This window comes from Macrotis lagotis, chromosome 2 (genome assembly GCF_037893015.1).
Source record: "Macrotis lagotis isolate mMagLag1 chromosome 2, bilby.v1.9.chrom.fasta, whole genome shotgun sequence".
Classification (NCBI taxonomy): domain Eukaryota; kingdom Metazoa; phylum Chordata; class Mammalia; order Peramelemorphia; family Peramelidae; genus Macrotis; species Macrotis lagotis.
Genome location: NC_133659.1, coordinates 151111343 through 151126511, shown reverse-complemented (window position 1 = coordinate 151126511; position 15169 = coordinate 151111343). Strand labels below are relative to the sequence as shown.

Sequence of the window (15169 nt, the reverse complement as noted above, 5' to 3'; positions counted from 1 at the left end):
AGTTCTAATTCCTCAAGAAAAAAATGACTTGACTAATATATAAACATGTTAAACACAAATGTATATGTACAACGTTCACTAGACTGTTCTCTGCTGTGGGGAAGGGGAAGGGAGAGAAGGGTGGAAGAATATTGTGTAACTTATTCAAGTGGATGAATGTTGAAAAACTTTCATAACAGGTAACTGGAAAATTAAAATAAAGTATCTATCAAAATGCATCATTCCTTAAATTAATTAAACATTAAAAATTCTATTTAAATATCAGTTTGTTCATCTATCCCCTAATTAATTGGCACCTACTTTGTGTGTAATTCTTTACTACAATAGAAGATTCTATTGAAAAATTTGGTGTATATGGGGTATTTCTGTTTTGGGCCTCCTTGAGATATGTGCCCCATAGAGGGATTCCTGAATAAAAAAATATGAATAGTTTAGTCACTTTTTTTAATGACTCTAAATTATTTTCCAGAATAGTTGAACCAATTCACAGCTCTATGAATAGTATATTAATGTGCCCATTTTCCCACATTGTTTCTAAATTTTTCTACATTTTTGCTATTTCCCTGGGTGAAAGGTGAAACTACAGAATTGTTTTAATTTGCAGTTCTCTTACCACGAGAAATTTGGCTCTTTTTCATGCTCTTTCCTAGGCCCAGTATGTTCTCTCTAGCCAGCCTTTAAAAGTCTAATTCAAATTACAGTTCTTCTATAAAGTCTTACAGGGTCATTATTCCTAACTTCTTCTACCCCATAGCATTTCACGCAACCTACAAATGTATGTATCATGTAGTAATGTATAATCTAGTTATTTTTGTATTAAGATCCATGAAAATTGGGAGGGGCAGGATCTTATCTAATCTGAATTCCCCTTTGCCCAATGTTTTTTGCATCACAGGCCCTAAATGCCTATATATTATTTGAGTAATGAAATGAATAAAAGCTTTTGTCTGGTACATTTTGGAACATTATATTAATTATCAGTCTTCCTTATCATTGTCCATTTACATTATCTTACTCTGGTGGTATCTTATGATAGTTGAGTTAGTCTTTGTGGCCCACTGCCACTGGAGCTCATTGCTATTTTGTGGGAAAGTCTGGTCTAGTGTTAGAGGGGACCAATGAAATATATGAGCAATAGTCACATTTTTTAGCCCTTCTAGGTTTGTAGGCACACAAATAACAAGAAAACCACAGACCTTTTGATCATAGAAACCACCAGCTCATGGCTTACATTTTGCATATGACAGCCCCTAGATGTAAAATTTTTATTGCTTATTTTTCATGCATAGCCAGATGCTTATTCCATGGCTTGTTCACTGAATACCTCCTAGCAGCAAGATTTTAACCTTGCTCTACAAGAAAATTTAATTTAGCATTTATTATACATAGACTACATACAAGTCATTATAATGGGTGGTGGGGATTCAAAGATAATATTGAGAAGTCCTTGACCTTTTAAAGTTTAGAATATTGTACAACAAAATAAATGTAATCTAATGTTTCATATGGCTCCAGCCTATGGACATAAGAACTCTCCTCATTGGTGAACAGAATGATTACTCAACAAGCCCTATCTGGTTAAGGGACAATTTTGGCTGGTAATTCTCTTTACCAATGAGGAGACCTTTATGTAAATCCATAGGTTTTGTCCTAGCTTATACTGTAATCAAAATTGGACAATAAATACAAAACTGTTAACAGAAATTTGAGGAAGTAGCCATCAAATATAGCTTGAGGAAAAGGATAGATCAGAGAAACCTGATTTTGCTTGACTTTTTCTTAGTGAGCTTTTTCTGTGTTAAACATTTTAAGACTCATAGAACTACTTACTAAAGAGAAATATAAGCTTTTGCTTAACTAACAAGAGAATATAAGTGCTTACTTAACTAACAACAAGGAGTAGGAGAAATATGTTTTTAACTTCACTAACAAGAAGAAGAAACTATGCTTCTAAAATCAATAAAAAAACCTTTCTTCCTGGACAAAGGTCCATCCCCTGAACCTGCACTATTTACACTGGGAATGCTTCATAAACAACCAGATTCTTATTCCTTGACTTATTCATTAAATACCATTGGAAAAAAAGAACATATTCTAGTAATTTTGAGATGCTCCTCTTTAGGGAGGACTAAGCAGTGAAGTGTTCATTGAGGAGTAACTCCTTAGGGGACAAAACCTAATTATACTGCTGAGAAATTCCAAAGAGCCAATTTCCTTCCAAACAGTTTATTGGTTGAAGTGGTTTCTAATGAAATGACCCTTCTCCATCACGTCAAGCAAAGAATAGCAGCTGAGAAACAGAAATGGCTTAGTTGAAGTGAAGGTAATGATGGCCCTTGTCAAAAGGCAAGTCAGTGGTTGTGGTTTCCCTTCCTTTATATGACCCAGATTTCAATTTTGTTCTGGTATGTAAGAAGGAGGACACATTTGGCCTAAAGGACCATGGGTAAAGTTTGCCTGAATTTCTATTAGTTCTCTTAGAATTAGTGTGGTCAGACCCTTGTAAGATGATTTCATCATAGCCCCATGCATCTGAAGAAAAAGGGAGAGTTGTGGCCTGGGTTAACTGTCCCAAATGATTAGTTTAATGTTATCTTTTTAAAAATGTGGGGGGGGGGGTGGAGAAAAGGAAGATGACCTTGATAAATTAGGATTAAGAATGGAGATGGTGATTTGTTAGTTTGTTCAGAGTTTAGCATGGCCAAACATCTGTTTGTGATTTAAATTGTAAAGCTGACTGCTGTACAAAAATATTCTATATTCATCCCTTAGTCATTGGTTATGGTGTTGGATAGTGGGCCACCCATATATGACCAGGAATAATACTGAGAGACAGTGACAAAAATTTCACTACATTAAGGACTCCATATATGATTGAAGGTCAGATTGAAGGACTGACATACTGTTTTAGGTTTTTCTCACTTGTTCTGTGCATTTTCTTTGAGTTTTTTTTCCTCTTTCTTTCTTTTTCTTTCCTTCAGACAGACTGGCACCAGCCAACTAAGTTAAGTATTAAAGTAAGAAAATCTAAGTCTATTTTTTTGCTAAGATCATTATTCCACAATTAATCTTACTTTTTCAATTACTTTGCTATCAGATTAAATGTATCTAGGGAGCTCATTCTTAAAGTTTCTTAGAATTACAAGTTATATCAATCATTTGTAGATGATTCATATTTATAGCAGCATCCATTCAATCCTCTTCATTATCTATTTCTGGGGCAAGAATCCTTACTAGTAAATAAATAAGCAGTTCTCCTCTCCAGTTCCCTGCCACAGATGGATATACCAACCTCAAATTAGTTGTGTTATGATACTGAAGTTCAGTGGAGTCAAATTCACATAGAAATGAGGGCCACCAAATCATAAGTAACCCCTATAGGCCAAATATTGGCTTTCACAAAATAATATTATTTATGTTCTATTGCATTTTAATTAATTTTATCAAGTATTTCAATTATATTTTAATCTGGTTTAGTTGCCCTTGAGAGTGTTGTGAGTCCTATATTTGACATGTCTATTGTAGCTCATGAATATCTCAGTCATATGACTATGATGAGATAAGTTTAATTTCCAAGTTATTTCAATACATACATAGATCTATAACTTCTTCAATGTACATATATAATAGGCATATACATGTTTTCTCCCTCAGTTGAAACATAAGTACCTTGAAGGCAGGGACTGTTTTATTTTTGCCTTCATGTGCCCCTCACCCACCATATGATAATGATGATATTTATCCTTTGATGTCAAAGAAGACCATGACATCAGGGAGATGATGCCATGAAAAGCACATGAATTGGATTTGAGTGAAGTGGCGCTGCACTAAGTCACCAGCCTCACTTTCTCCTCCAGAACCATCAGGATAACTAGAGATGGCCCTGGTTGCTAGGCAATCAGGGTTAAGTGACTTGCTCAAGGTCTCACAGAGAGTAAGAGTCAAGTTTTGAACTCTTGTCCTCCTAACTCCAAGACCATTGCTCTATCCACAGTGTCATCTTACTGCCCACCCACCACATAGTGCTTAACAAATTACCTGAATAAACCAGGTGCTTATTCCCTGATTGACTGATTGTAGGTTCTTCCTTCAACATTTCAGATCATATCCTGTCTATGCCCTAACACTGTGTTGCTCCCAACTACGACCAAAATTTGTCTCTAATATGGTGATTGTCAACAAGTAGATTGCAAGTCATTTTTATTATGAAAGGTAAAACCCTTAATGAGGGGGATGCTTCTATGTACATGAGAGAATGAATTCTCTACAGACATAAGGAATAAGCACAAACCTTTTTCCAAACAAAAGATGAGAAATTGATGATATGCCTCACTAATACAGAAATCTAACACTTTTCTCAGCATCAAAGGATTTGATGATGAGCTGTGCCTAAATCCTTAAAAGCCTATCAGCCCACTCAAACACATATTCTCTTCATTTCACTCTTCCCATTTCAGCACCCTCATTGATCATGTACACAGTTTGTGTCAGTTAGATAAATCACTGTCCCAAGTATTGGTGACTCTTAAATCTTTGACTGATTAGAACTAAAGTGTAATATTTTCACATCTGGAAAATACCAAGATCAGAGTTTCATTAAAAATTAAACAAACAGGGGCAGAACCAAGATGGAGATAGGAGAAGAGCCTCTCTTAGGTGTTCTCTATATAATATTTCAAAATTCATAAAATAATGACTCTAACTAAATTTTTGAGAGACAGAATCCACAGAGGGATCCAGTAAGGCAATTCTCCAGAACAAGGTAACCTGGAAAATAGTGTAAAGGCTCTGCTCCATGGAGTTAGAGGGGCAGCCCCACCAGAGTGAAGGAACTTCAGCCTCCCAGAGGCAGCCCCAGGTGCCTGGGAACCTTGGCTCATGGTGGCAGGGGCAGTTTCCTGACCTACACTCTGGGGAGTACCAAGCACAACTTGGAAGATCAGTGGGGGATCTGTGCCAGAGAAAGCGCATGAAGCCCAGCCCTCATGGCACTCAGCAAGCAGTGGTGGCCTGGCAGATCCAGAAAATAGAAGCAGGCAGAGCCAGTAAGTAGAAGCCTCCTGGCAACTGAGCCTTGAGTGCTCAGCCTACCAAAGGTAGGGGAGGGGGAGAGAGACTTCTGAGATCGGTCCTCTGTACCTGGAACAGGACTCTGGGTCTCTGACTACATTCAGATTCTGACCACATTCAGACCCTGATTACAGTCTAGGCCTCCCATAGAACATCAGGGCCTCTCCTACCTCAGCCCCATGGCGGAGGGGTGCACTTGTGGTCATTCACAGACCAGGAAACAGAGCCTCAAACACTGAGATCCTTGTGGGGGGGTGTCCCAATAATACTCAAAAGCTCAGAAAGTACTCCAAAACCAGACAGAGGCTGGGGAAATGAGTAAACAGAGAAAAAGGAGGAACACCATTGAGAAATGCATTGTCTATGATCCCAAGAAGTATCAAAATACTCAATCTGAAGATGAGGCAGTACAAGCTCTTGCACCTAAAGACTGTAAGAAAAAGAGAAATTGGGCTCAGGCTATGACAGAGGTCAAAAAAGATTTTGAAAATCAAGTGAAGGAGATAGAAGAAAAATTGGGAAAAGAAATGAGAGAGCTGCAGGAAAAACATGAAAAAGAAGTCAGCAGCTTAGTCAAGGAGATCCAAAAAATGCTGAAGAAAATAACATGTTAAAAACCAGCATAGATCAAATGGATAAAACAATTCAAAAAGTTATTGAGGAGAAGAATGCTTTAAAAAGGAGAATTGGCTGGATGGAAAAAGAGATAAGAAAGAAAGCTCTCTGAGGAAAACAAATCCTTCAGATGTAGAATGGAGCTAAAGGAAGCTGATGACTTTAAGAGAAGTCAAGACACAATACTTCAAAAACAAAAGAATGAAAAATTAGAAGAAAATGTGAAACATCTCATTGAAAAAACAACTGATCTGGAAAACAGATTCAGGGAAGATAATTTAAAATTATTGGGATACCTGAAAGTCATGATCAGGAAAGGAGCCTTGACATCATTTTTAAAGAATTCCTACAGGAAAATTGCCCAGATATCCTAGAAGCAGAGGGCAAAATAGAAATGGAGAGAATCCACCATTCTCCCCCTGAAAGAGATCCAAAAAAAAACAACCCCCAGGAATATATTATATCCAAGTTCCAGAACTCCCAAGGCAAGTAGAAAATATTACAAGCAGCCAGAAGGACACAATTCAAATGTCATGGAGCTGCAGTCAGGATCACAGAGGACTTAACAGTAACTACATTAAGGGCTCGTAGGGCTTGGACTATAATATTCCAGAAGGCATAAGAGCTTGGAATGCTACCAAGAATCAACTACCCAGCAAAACTGAATGTCCTCTTCCAGGGAAAAAGATGGACTTTCAATGAACCAGGGAAATTTCAAATGTTCCTATTAAAATGGCCAGAGCTGAACAGAAAATTTGATCTTCAAATACAGGACTCAGGTGAAGCATAGAGACTGGAGGAGAAGGGTAAAATATGAGGGACTTAAGGATGATGAACTGCATGTATTCCTGCATAGAAAAATGGTACTGATAATACTCATAAGAAACTTCTCATTTAATAGAACAGGTAGAAGGAGCTTATATAGATGAAGCACAGGAGAGAGCTGAATTTGAAGATATAATATACTGTAAAATGGAGTCAATGGCTAAAAGGGAAATGTAATGGGAGTAAGAGAAAGTAGAGGTGGAATTGGTTAAGATAGTTCATATAATAAGATTTTTTTTTATTACAAGAGCTGTTACAATAATATGGAAGGGGGAAGGCAAGGGGGGAATGAGAGAACCTTCGCTTTCATCAGAGGTGGCTCAGAGAGGAAGCAGCATATATATACTCAGTGAGGTATAGACATCTAGAGTAAGAAAGGGAGAAGCGGGGATGTGAGTGATGGAAGAAAGGGTGGACCATGGGGGAGAGTGATCAGATATAATACATTTTCTTTTTTACTTCTTGCAAGGGGCTGGGATTGGATGACCTGTCCAGGACCACAGAGCCAGGTAGTTGCTGGGCCTTGGGGTGGTATGTGGGCTGGGGGGCCTCTTGGCCCCAGGGCTGGTGATCTGTCTGCTGCATCACTCAGCTACCCTACAGCACATTTAAGAAGACAGACAGAGTGAAAGGAGAGAGAAAATATAATGTATGGTAGTGGGGAAATACTAATGGAGGGAGTTGTGATCAGCAATGTCAACAGTGGAAAAATATGGAAGTAGCTTTTGTGATGGACTTATCATAAATGATCCTCCCTTGACAGAGCTGGTGATATTGGAACATAGATTGAAGCACAAATTTTATTATAATTATAATTTTATTTTTGGTTTTTGCAGGGCAGTGGGGTTGGGGTGGCTTGCCCAAGGTCACACAGCTGGGTAATTGTTCGGTGTCTGAGGCTGGATTTGAGCTTCAGTGCTCCTGACTCCATAACTGGTGCTCTGTCCATTGCACCACCTACCTGCCCCTATTATTATTTTTTTAATTTTACTTTTACTTTTAATTTCTTTCTCCTTCCTTTATTGTTTATAAGGGTCTATATTTGGGAGGGAGGGGGTAAAAAAATAAAAATCAAACAAACTGAATAAAAAACATGAGGTTTTTGTTTTGTTTTTGCATGCAAGAGACTAATGTTAATCAAGAGACCTTCTCAAAGTTTAGAACAATCTCTTGGACTTGATTTTTGGATCTCTTCCATCTGGTTGAGACTAATTACTTGAGCATGAGTTCAAATGAGATTTTTAAACTTCTGACTCATTGCAGCCATAGTTTTAGCTATCACTTGCATTCCTAATTTCCTGGCAATCTCTGAAATGTCAGAGATGGCTAGAAGGAGATAAATACAAGACTTAGGGCTGCAGGAATGCTTCTGTAAACTGCCTATTTGATAGGGTGAGCAGCTATCAAAAGAAATGAATTATCATTGTGGATCAACCATGAAAGCTAACACAGTTCTGTGTCTAACACAGGAGCCTTATACATGATGAGGGCTCAATTGATGTTTGCAGAGTGAATGTGTGAATGAATGGCAAAAGCTGATTCATCAGCACTTTTGCAGTTAAAAAAAATTAGTGATTGCTTGTCCTAAAACTCAATTCTTTCCTACCATGAAGCTCCTGATGTAAATTTGTCATACTTGTTTTTAGGGCTAAAATTAGAGATAGGCAAAATGGGCAACTACTCAAGCTTTATCTTACTGGAAGAGGGATTAGTGAAGAAAGGAAGGGTATTTAAAAATTTTGCATTTTTAAAAAATACAAACAATCTGGTGACTTAACCCTGGAAATAGTTTCATCAACTCCTTCTATGAAGGGTAGTAGTGGTAGTAGAGTCTTTGGCACATATTCCCGGGACTTGGACCTTTTGGGCTAGTTCACCTGGTCTAGTCTTCCCTCTTCATACTTTAGTTGCTGCATCCCATAGGTATCAACTAATTAATCAATCACAAAGTATTTATTAAACAGTGCTATGTGCTAGGGATACAAACAGAAAAAAATAATCCAGTCTCTTCCTTCAAGAAGTTTTCCAAGAAAAGAGAACATCATCTGGACACTCAGCAAGCTTTTTGACTTAGGAGGCTGCTTCTTTTGCTTAACCTACCTGGCCTGTAGGTACCACCTTGAGAAGAAAACCGAAACTGGGAGATTTCTTTCCTAGGTTGTTCTACACTGTTCTCCTGGCTTGAACTGCTTGAGCCACTACTGGTCCTTGCTGAAGTACCCCCTCCACTGTCCACTTCTTCAATGTTGCCTCCACTGTGCTGGCTGGCATTACAATCCTTGCGCATTCTGTGAACACAGGAGATGCTTCATCAAATTCTCATTAGGACATTTCATCTTGGAGATTCTGCTCAACAACCGAGCTTAAGATAACTACTGATCCCCTTCACCATGTCTAGGAGGTTAATAATGCAAGTGGGAGTGTTATGAGAGAAAGAAGTGTCCTTATTCCCACTTTAATGATTTTGTAGAAGAAATGTCACTGGAGTGAATAAGCAGTAGCCTTTAACTTCTGCCTGTCCTCTAATTAAAAGCCTGAAGATAAGTAGTATTCAGGCATAGTTCCTTAGAATTCATTCCAAGGAACCCAGAGTAGGAAGACAAGGTTTATTTAACTGACAGGGTCATGCTGAGGGAGTTCAGATCTGGCTTTCTTTAATGTAAGTGGAACAATTACTCATAAAGATCCCTAGACTCTGAAGCTCTGTGGGAACAAAACCAGATTATCAACCTATATAACTAGGAAATAGCCATCTTTTCAGTTGTGTAAAAATTCCCATCATTTCCCCATCTCAGTCAGTGGCCCCAAGTCTATTTACTGTTTTCTGTGTACACCCATCATGGGCAATAGCTTGAATCACAAGAGTAAAACTATTAGCAATGGGATTTAAAGTCTGAGTAATTTGCAGTTTGTCCAATCTACTCCAATCCACTTGGATGCAGGGTTTTTTTTTTTCCATTGGAAAACCTACCTTAACCACTTGTTTAGGAACCAGGACTTAATGTTGTCCAAGCTGATAGGTCCACCCCAAACATTCTTCATCTGACTGTGGGTCCCCAGGTAGGATGTTGTTAATGGGGAAACATACATGGGGTATCCTAGTGGCTGATCACAGGAGGAATTAATCAAGTTCCTTAGGACCTGTTTATTATTCTGTATGCTTCCTCTCTCTGGATTACGGTTACGTAGGAATATAAGCTCTTGCTGTTGGCCAGCCCATAGTCCTCGGACACATTCCTTGTTAACCTGCAGACCAGGGTCGGGTCAAGGAAGAAAAGCAGATGAACTGTTAAGTCAGGATCTCTGTTTTAATTCATGTAAGAGACAATATGGTGTACAGTAGATAAATGTGGGTTTAAAATCAGAGGATCTGATTTTAACAAAGGCCCATACAGTTGGGATCAGTGGATAACAATGGTAGACCTAACACCAAGAAGATCTGAGTTCAAATGCTGTCTCAGATCCTTATTAGCTATATGACTTTGGGAAAGACACTTAACCTTTCTCTGCCTCAGTTTCCTCATCTGTAAGAAAAGGATAATAAGAGCACAACTTCTTGCTAGCTTCTCCTGTTTTAAAACATTATTGTGAATTCATTTCCTATCTCCTACCAAGCTCTTGTATTTACTTAATCTATGAACACTGACTTACTTGTCATGCATTCATATTATTCTGTTTTGCACAACTAGAAGTACATTTTCATTATTCAGCAAGAGTATTAATTAGTCCCCCCAAAAGGCACAAGGGCATCCTATCCCTGCCTCTGGTATTGGCAGTCTAACAGTCATGCCTGGAAACCGAATCACTTCCATTTGAATTGTCTTAGGAAGATTCTGAGAATCACCTGGCAGGAAAAGATGCCAAACACTGAGGTCCTTTCTTAAGCTAAACTGCCAGGTATTCAAATGTTCCTACAGAGAGGGCAACTAGATGGTCTGGTCAAATGTAATGTCAAATGTCAACTTTCCACAAAGTTTATTTTATGGTGAACTCACACAGGGCAAGTGGTCATAGTGGGGTCAGAAAAGGCGATACAAAGACACTTTGAAGGTCTTTCTTAAGAACTTTGATATTTATTTTCAGCATGGGAGACACTGGTGCAGGGCCACCCAGCATGGCATGCTGCACTCTATGAGCAAGGCAGAATTGAAGTGGCTCAAAGGAAACGAGAGAATCTACTCCAGGTAATCTCAATGGATTATTTATGGCCAACTTGTGATGGAGCATTCCAAGCTTATATTGATTTGATCAGCCATAGTCAGACATACTGTTACTTGTCTATAAAACAGTGATGTCATTTTTGTCCTCTTCAATAGCTAAGGACAAATTTAGACATTCAATAGGACAAATTCAGGTTACTTCCCAGAATGAGACATAAGTTTATTTTTGTTTTTACTTTATGATGATGGCATGCTGGACATTCCCCCTCCTTGCTCTTTTGCTTCATTTAGTAGACTAAATGTACAATGGGCTGAGAAGTAGGGAGAAATGGACTAGATGATTTCCAAAAGTACCTTCTTAATCAAACAATCAACAAACATTTATGAAGTTCCTACTATGTAGGTTCTGGGGAGACAAATATCAAAGTGAAATGATTCCTCAAGAACTTTGCAATCTAGTCAGTGGTCACCTTGTCACTCTAGTCTGTTGATTAGCAAGTGCTCATTTAGAAACAAATTACTGAATAGGGATTATGGCATATGGATTTATCAAGATGGCACCAGCAATCCATCTACATCTCCTTGGATACACCCCAAAATAAAAAATGACTTTTCAAAACAAATTCTACTGTACCTTGATCACCTTGAAACTCAGGTAGCTTTTGTTTAGCATGATAACCTTATATTCATCAGTGCCTTCATCTACCACATGCCTCAGAGTGAGAAGTTCCTCTTTGTTGGATAAGACAGCACTCCTCCAGGCAGGATCTCCTTCGTGGCAAATTACCACCTTTTTCTCAAAGGACTGAATGGCATCATAGAGGACCACAGGATCCTCATATTCATCTAGACATGTGAACTGGTCCTGAAGAAATAAAAGCCAACTACATTAGAACCAGAATATCTAGTCTTGGTTAACAGAGCCCCATCTCCTAAGACTGAATGGATCACCAAATCCACCTTTCTTCCTTTGTTCTCTTCTTTTTAGCACATGTTCCAGGCAGGTGTAATTTTACAATATCAGATGTGTTTCTTAAGACTGGTGAATTTTTACTCCTTTTCACTGGGAAGGCATTTGACTAAGATCCATATCCAAATGTAATTCCCAGTGTAATCTGGATAATTTTGACCTCTTTGGGAATATCATGGCCATTGTAGTTCAGCACCTAAATTCAGCTTCCCATGAGCAAAAATTAACAACTACGATGACAAAAATAAGTGTGCTGGAGGGATTGAGAAATTTATGTGGAATCCAACTTCATAAGCAAACTAAACATCAAATCCCATGAAAATGAAAGAGGGGATGGTTCTTTTAAGAAAAGGAACTTTCTACTTTTTACCTTTATATTGATAGTGTTGGGGAGAATCACATATGCAAGAGATTAACAAAAAACATACCTGATGAAGCTTTAAAGACATTCTGATAGCTGGGGCAACAACTTTATGCAGCAGATCCATGTCAGCAAAAACCCATTCATCTCTTGATGTTATTCTAAAGTCACCTTTGAACAGGGCGTGGAGACCATACAGAAAGGAATCTAGGCTGTAAAACAATGTTGTTCCTTGTTTTTAACACAGAACGAAAGAGGCTTGGAGGAAACCAGTTATTGCAAACAAGGTTTTTCTTCCCATTTGTCTTTGTCAAGCTCTCAATGTCATTGTCTTAACATGAACTGAAGAACTGGAAATGCTACAAGCTATTCCATTGGGTCAAGATGACTGGCCTCTGATTCATAGCATCACTCCGACTCCCAGAGACCACAAATCTTATTTCTGTCCTCATATCAAATAATGAGTATTATACTGTTGTAATCATTTTTATCGATTTTATGAGCCACAGAACTGTCTGTCTGATCGATGTTATATTAGAGAACACAGAAAGCACTTTTGGTCAGAACACACCTTTGTTAATGATGTTCATGGCTAACCATTTGGGGATTCAGACTTCAGAGCCAAGAAAATAAAGAGACCAGCTTATCTCAATGCTGACAACAATCACAACCAACAACTTGGTGCTTGTAGTCAACACTCTTTTATCTAGGGGGCTGGTGATATAATCTGTACTATCCAGGGTCATTTATCTCCCTGGCTTCTGGATGTCATTTAGAGTTATGTCATTACTCCTTGAGGGCAGGGACTACTTTTTTAATTTTGCTTTTGGCTTTGTAGTCACATAGTGCCTTGCACATTGAAGATGATTCAGAAACATTTGTTGAAAATGAATTAAATTGAATTGAATTAATGATGAGATTCAAAATAGTACAATAAAAAAACAATATTAATAGAGTCAGGGTCTTAGGTTTTAATCTTGCCTCCAATGCTTATGTGACTTGTGTGACTTTGAACAAGTCACTAAATCCATTGGGCCTCAGTTTTCTCATCTATTAAAAAAAGAAATGGGATTAAATGCCCTCTGAGATCCCCCTGGTTTTAGGCCCATGACCCTATATCACTCTACCAGAGAATGGGCTAGGGAAATAAAGGAAAATGAAAAAAATATATATTCATTAAAAACTTTGGTAGGTATTATAGTGAAAGAAGTCAAAACTAGTGATGGAAATGATCTCTGGGAATTATCTATATTTTTCAATTATCTATGCTCTCCCTTTCCTCATCTGCTACAAATATATGATAACTTTCTACATGTAGAACAAAAGCTTCAGTTAACTGAACTTTCTCTCAGTATTTAGACTGCTCTTCTTCTCCTTTCCAACACTCACTTTTTTTGTGGAATATGAGAAGTAGAGTTTAGGGAGTTAACTCATCTTAAATTCTTGGGGTAGGGGGAGGTGATCTTCTCTTCTCTCTCTTTATTAGCATTAAAGCATTGTTCAGTATCCTTCATCTCACAAGCTTGGGGCATTTTATTCTGAATTCCTCACTGAATCCCAGTGAGGTAGTTAAATGACAAGTACAAGAAACATCATCCCTAATAGTATTGAACTGGGAGAGAATGAGAAGGAAAACGTGTGTGAAAGGGGCTCTCTGAGGATGGCTGGCTCATAAGGATTTAATGACTTGGCTCACTGAACAAATCTCTTGACTCAACACAATGTATTTAGACCTGCACATTAGGGAAATGGTTTCACTGATTACCATTTTAACATTTATTTGCAAAATGTACTATGTTCATTAATTTCTCCTCACTACTCCCTAGAGAGAGATGTCTGCATTCAGTGGTCAGCTTGGACAGAACAAACTGAAACTGTGAAGCACTGGCCAAGGGGGTTCCTCATTGACAGGGTGAGAACCTCAGTGAGAGAATGGTTGTGTCTCCTGAATGCAGACAAGTCTCTTATGGGTTGCCTTGGAGCAATGAGGCCCTAAAGGAGAGCCTTCTGTTATAACTGACCACAGGGAATTTGCTACATAAAATAATCTATGCTGGTTGATTTTCCTAGGAAGGACAAGGGATTAAAGCCAAGGGTGTGTGTGGGGGGGTTAAAATGCTTAATGTGATTTTTTTTTCCTAAGCTCTCAACTGAAAGCATTTTAAAATATACTCTGTCCCTGGGGACAAAAGCTAAGTCCTGGAGTTGGGGGAGTAAGGAGTGGGGAGAATTGGGTTATTTTCCAGGAAGGACTCAGTAATTCAGTCCCACACTTTAGACATGGCCCTGTAGAAATGTATACATAAGAAAAACACCATTCCCATTTTATGGATGGAGGAATTGACAAGCAAAGATGAATGGGTTTGCCCAAGGTCCCCTAGCTAATCAAAACTGAGGCCAGAGAGAGAGGAATACAGGGCTTCAGACTGCCACTGTACTTCTGTCTCAATTGTATTTAAAAGGAACAAAATTTGACTTTGGCGTATCAAGGGCCAAGAAAAACAAAGTTTCACCCAGGACTTGCACAGATGCTGAGCTCTGATCCAAAGCCACCTCCAAACAACAACAGATTATACGAAGTTTCTATTTTCAGTGAAAATGATATATCATGCCACTCAATACTGCTCACATGGAATGGTGCAAAATGGAGAAAATATAAAAATAGAATTTTTCCTCAGCACCTTAGAAATGAAACATTCCAACTTTATGATGCATATATTACATGTCTTCTCTTGAGAAGACAAAAACTCTCTTTAATTGTATTTTGTTAATTGTTCCAAGAAAAATGAAAACAACTATATGTGAGATAGGGTGGGAGTAAGGTAAAAAGGAAAGACCTGAGCTCTAGATACTGATAACATATTTCTGATTTGGATATGATAAAAGCTCTTGAATTTCCAAGCTGGAAAGAACTTGAATCTCTATGGGCATATATGTGTGTGTGTGTATATATATATATATATATACATATATATAATATATATTACACATACATGCACATTTATCTAGATATATTATTGCTTTTAATCATAGATCATCTTATGTGGCAAATTCACTGTGCCCAGTTGGACCATAAGGCTTTGGTTTAGGGCTTCATTGCTCCAAGGCAAGCCATAGGAGGCTTGTCTATATTTTGGAGACACATCCTTTCATTGAGTCAAGATATAT

General features: G+C 38.2%; 1 protein-coding gene across 1 annotated transcript in view; it reads right to left on the bottom strand.

The window, feature by feature from the left end:
- The window catches only part of PCNX2 (pecanex 2), a 413266-nt gene that overhangs the window by 10638 nt on the left and 387459 nt on the right, over nucleotides 1–15169 (bottom strand). Inside the window, exons 29-32 of the mRNA XM_074222998.1 lie at nucleotides 12069–12213; nucleotides 11305–11535; nucleotides 9482–9756; nucleotides 8611–8798 (exon numbers count right to left, since the gene is read on the bottom strand). Of these exons, the coding sequence (XP_074079099.1) occupies nucleotides 8611–8798; nucleotides 9482–9756; nucleotides 11305–11535; nucleotides 12069–12213 (839 nt within the window). The remainder of the gene's footprint in view (nucleotides 1–8610; nucleotides 8799–9481; nucleotides 9757–11304; nucleotides 11536–12068; nucleotides 12214–15169) is intronic.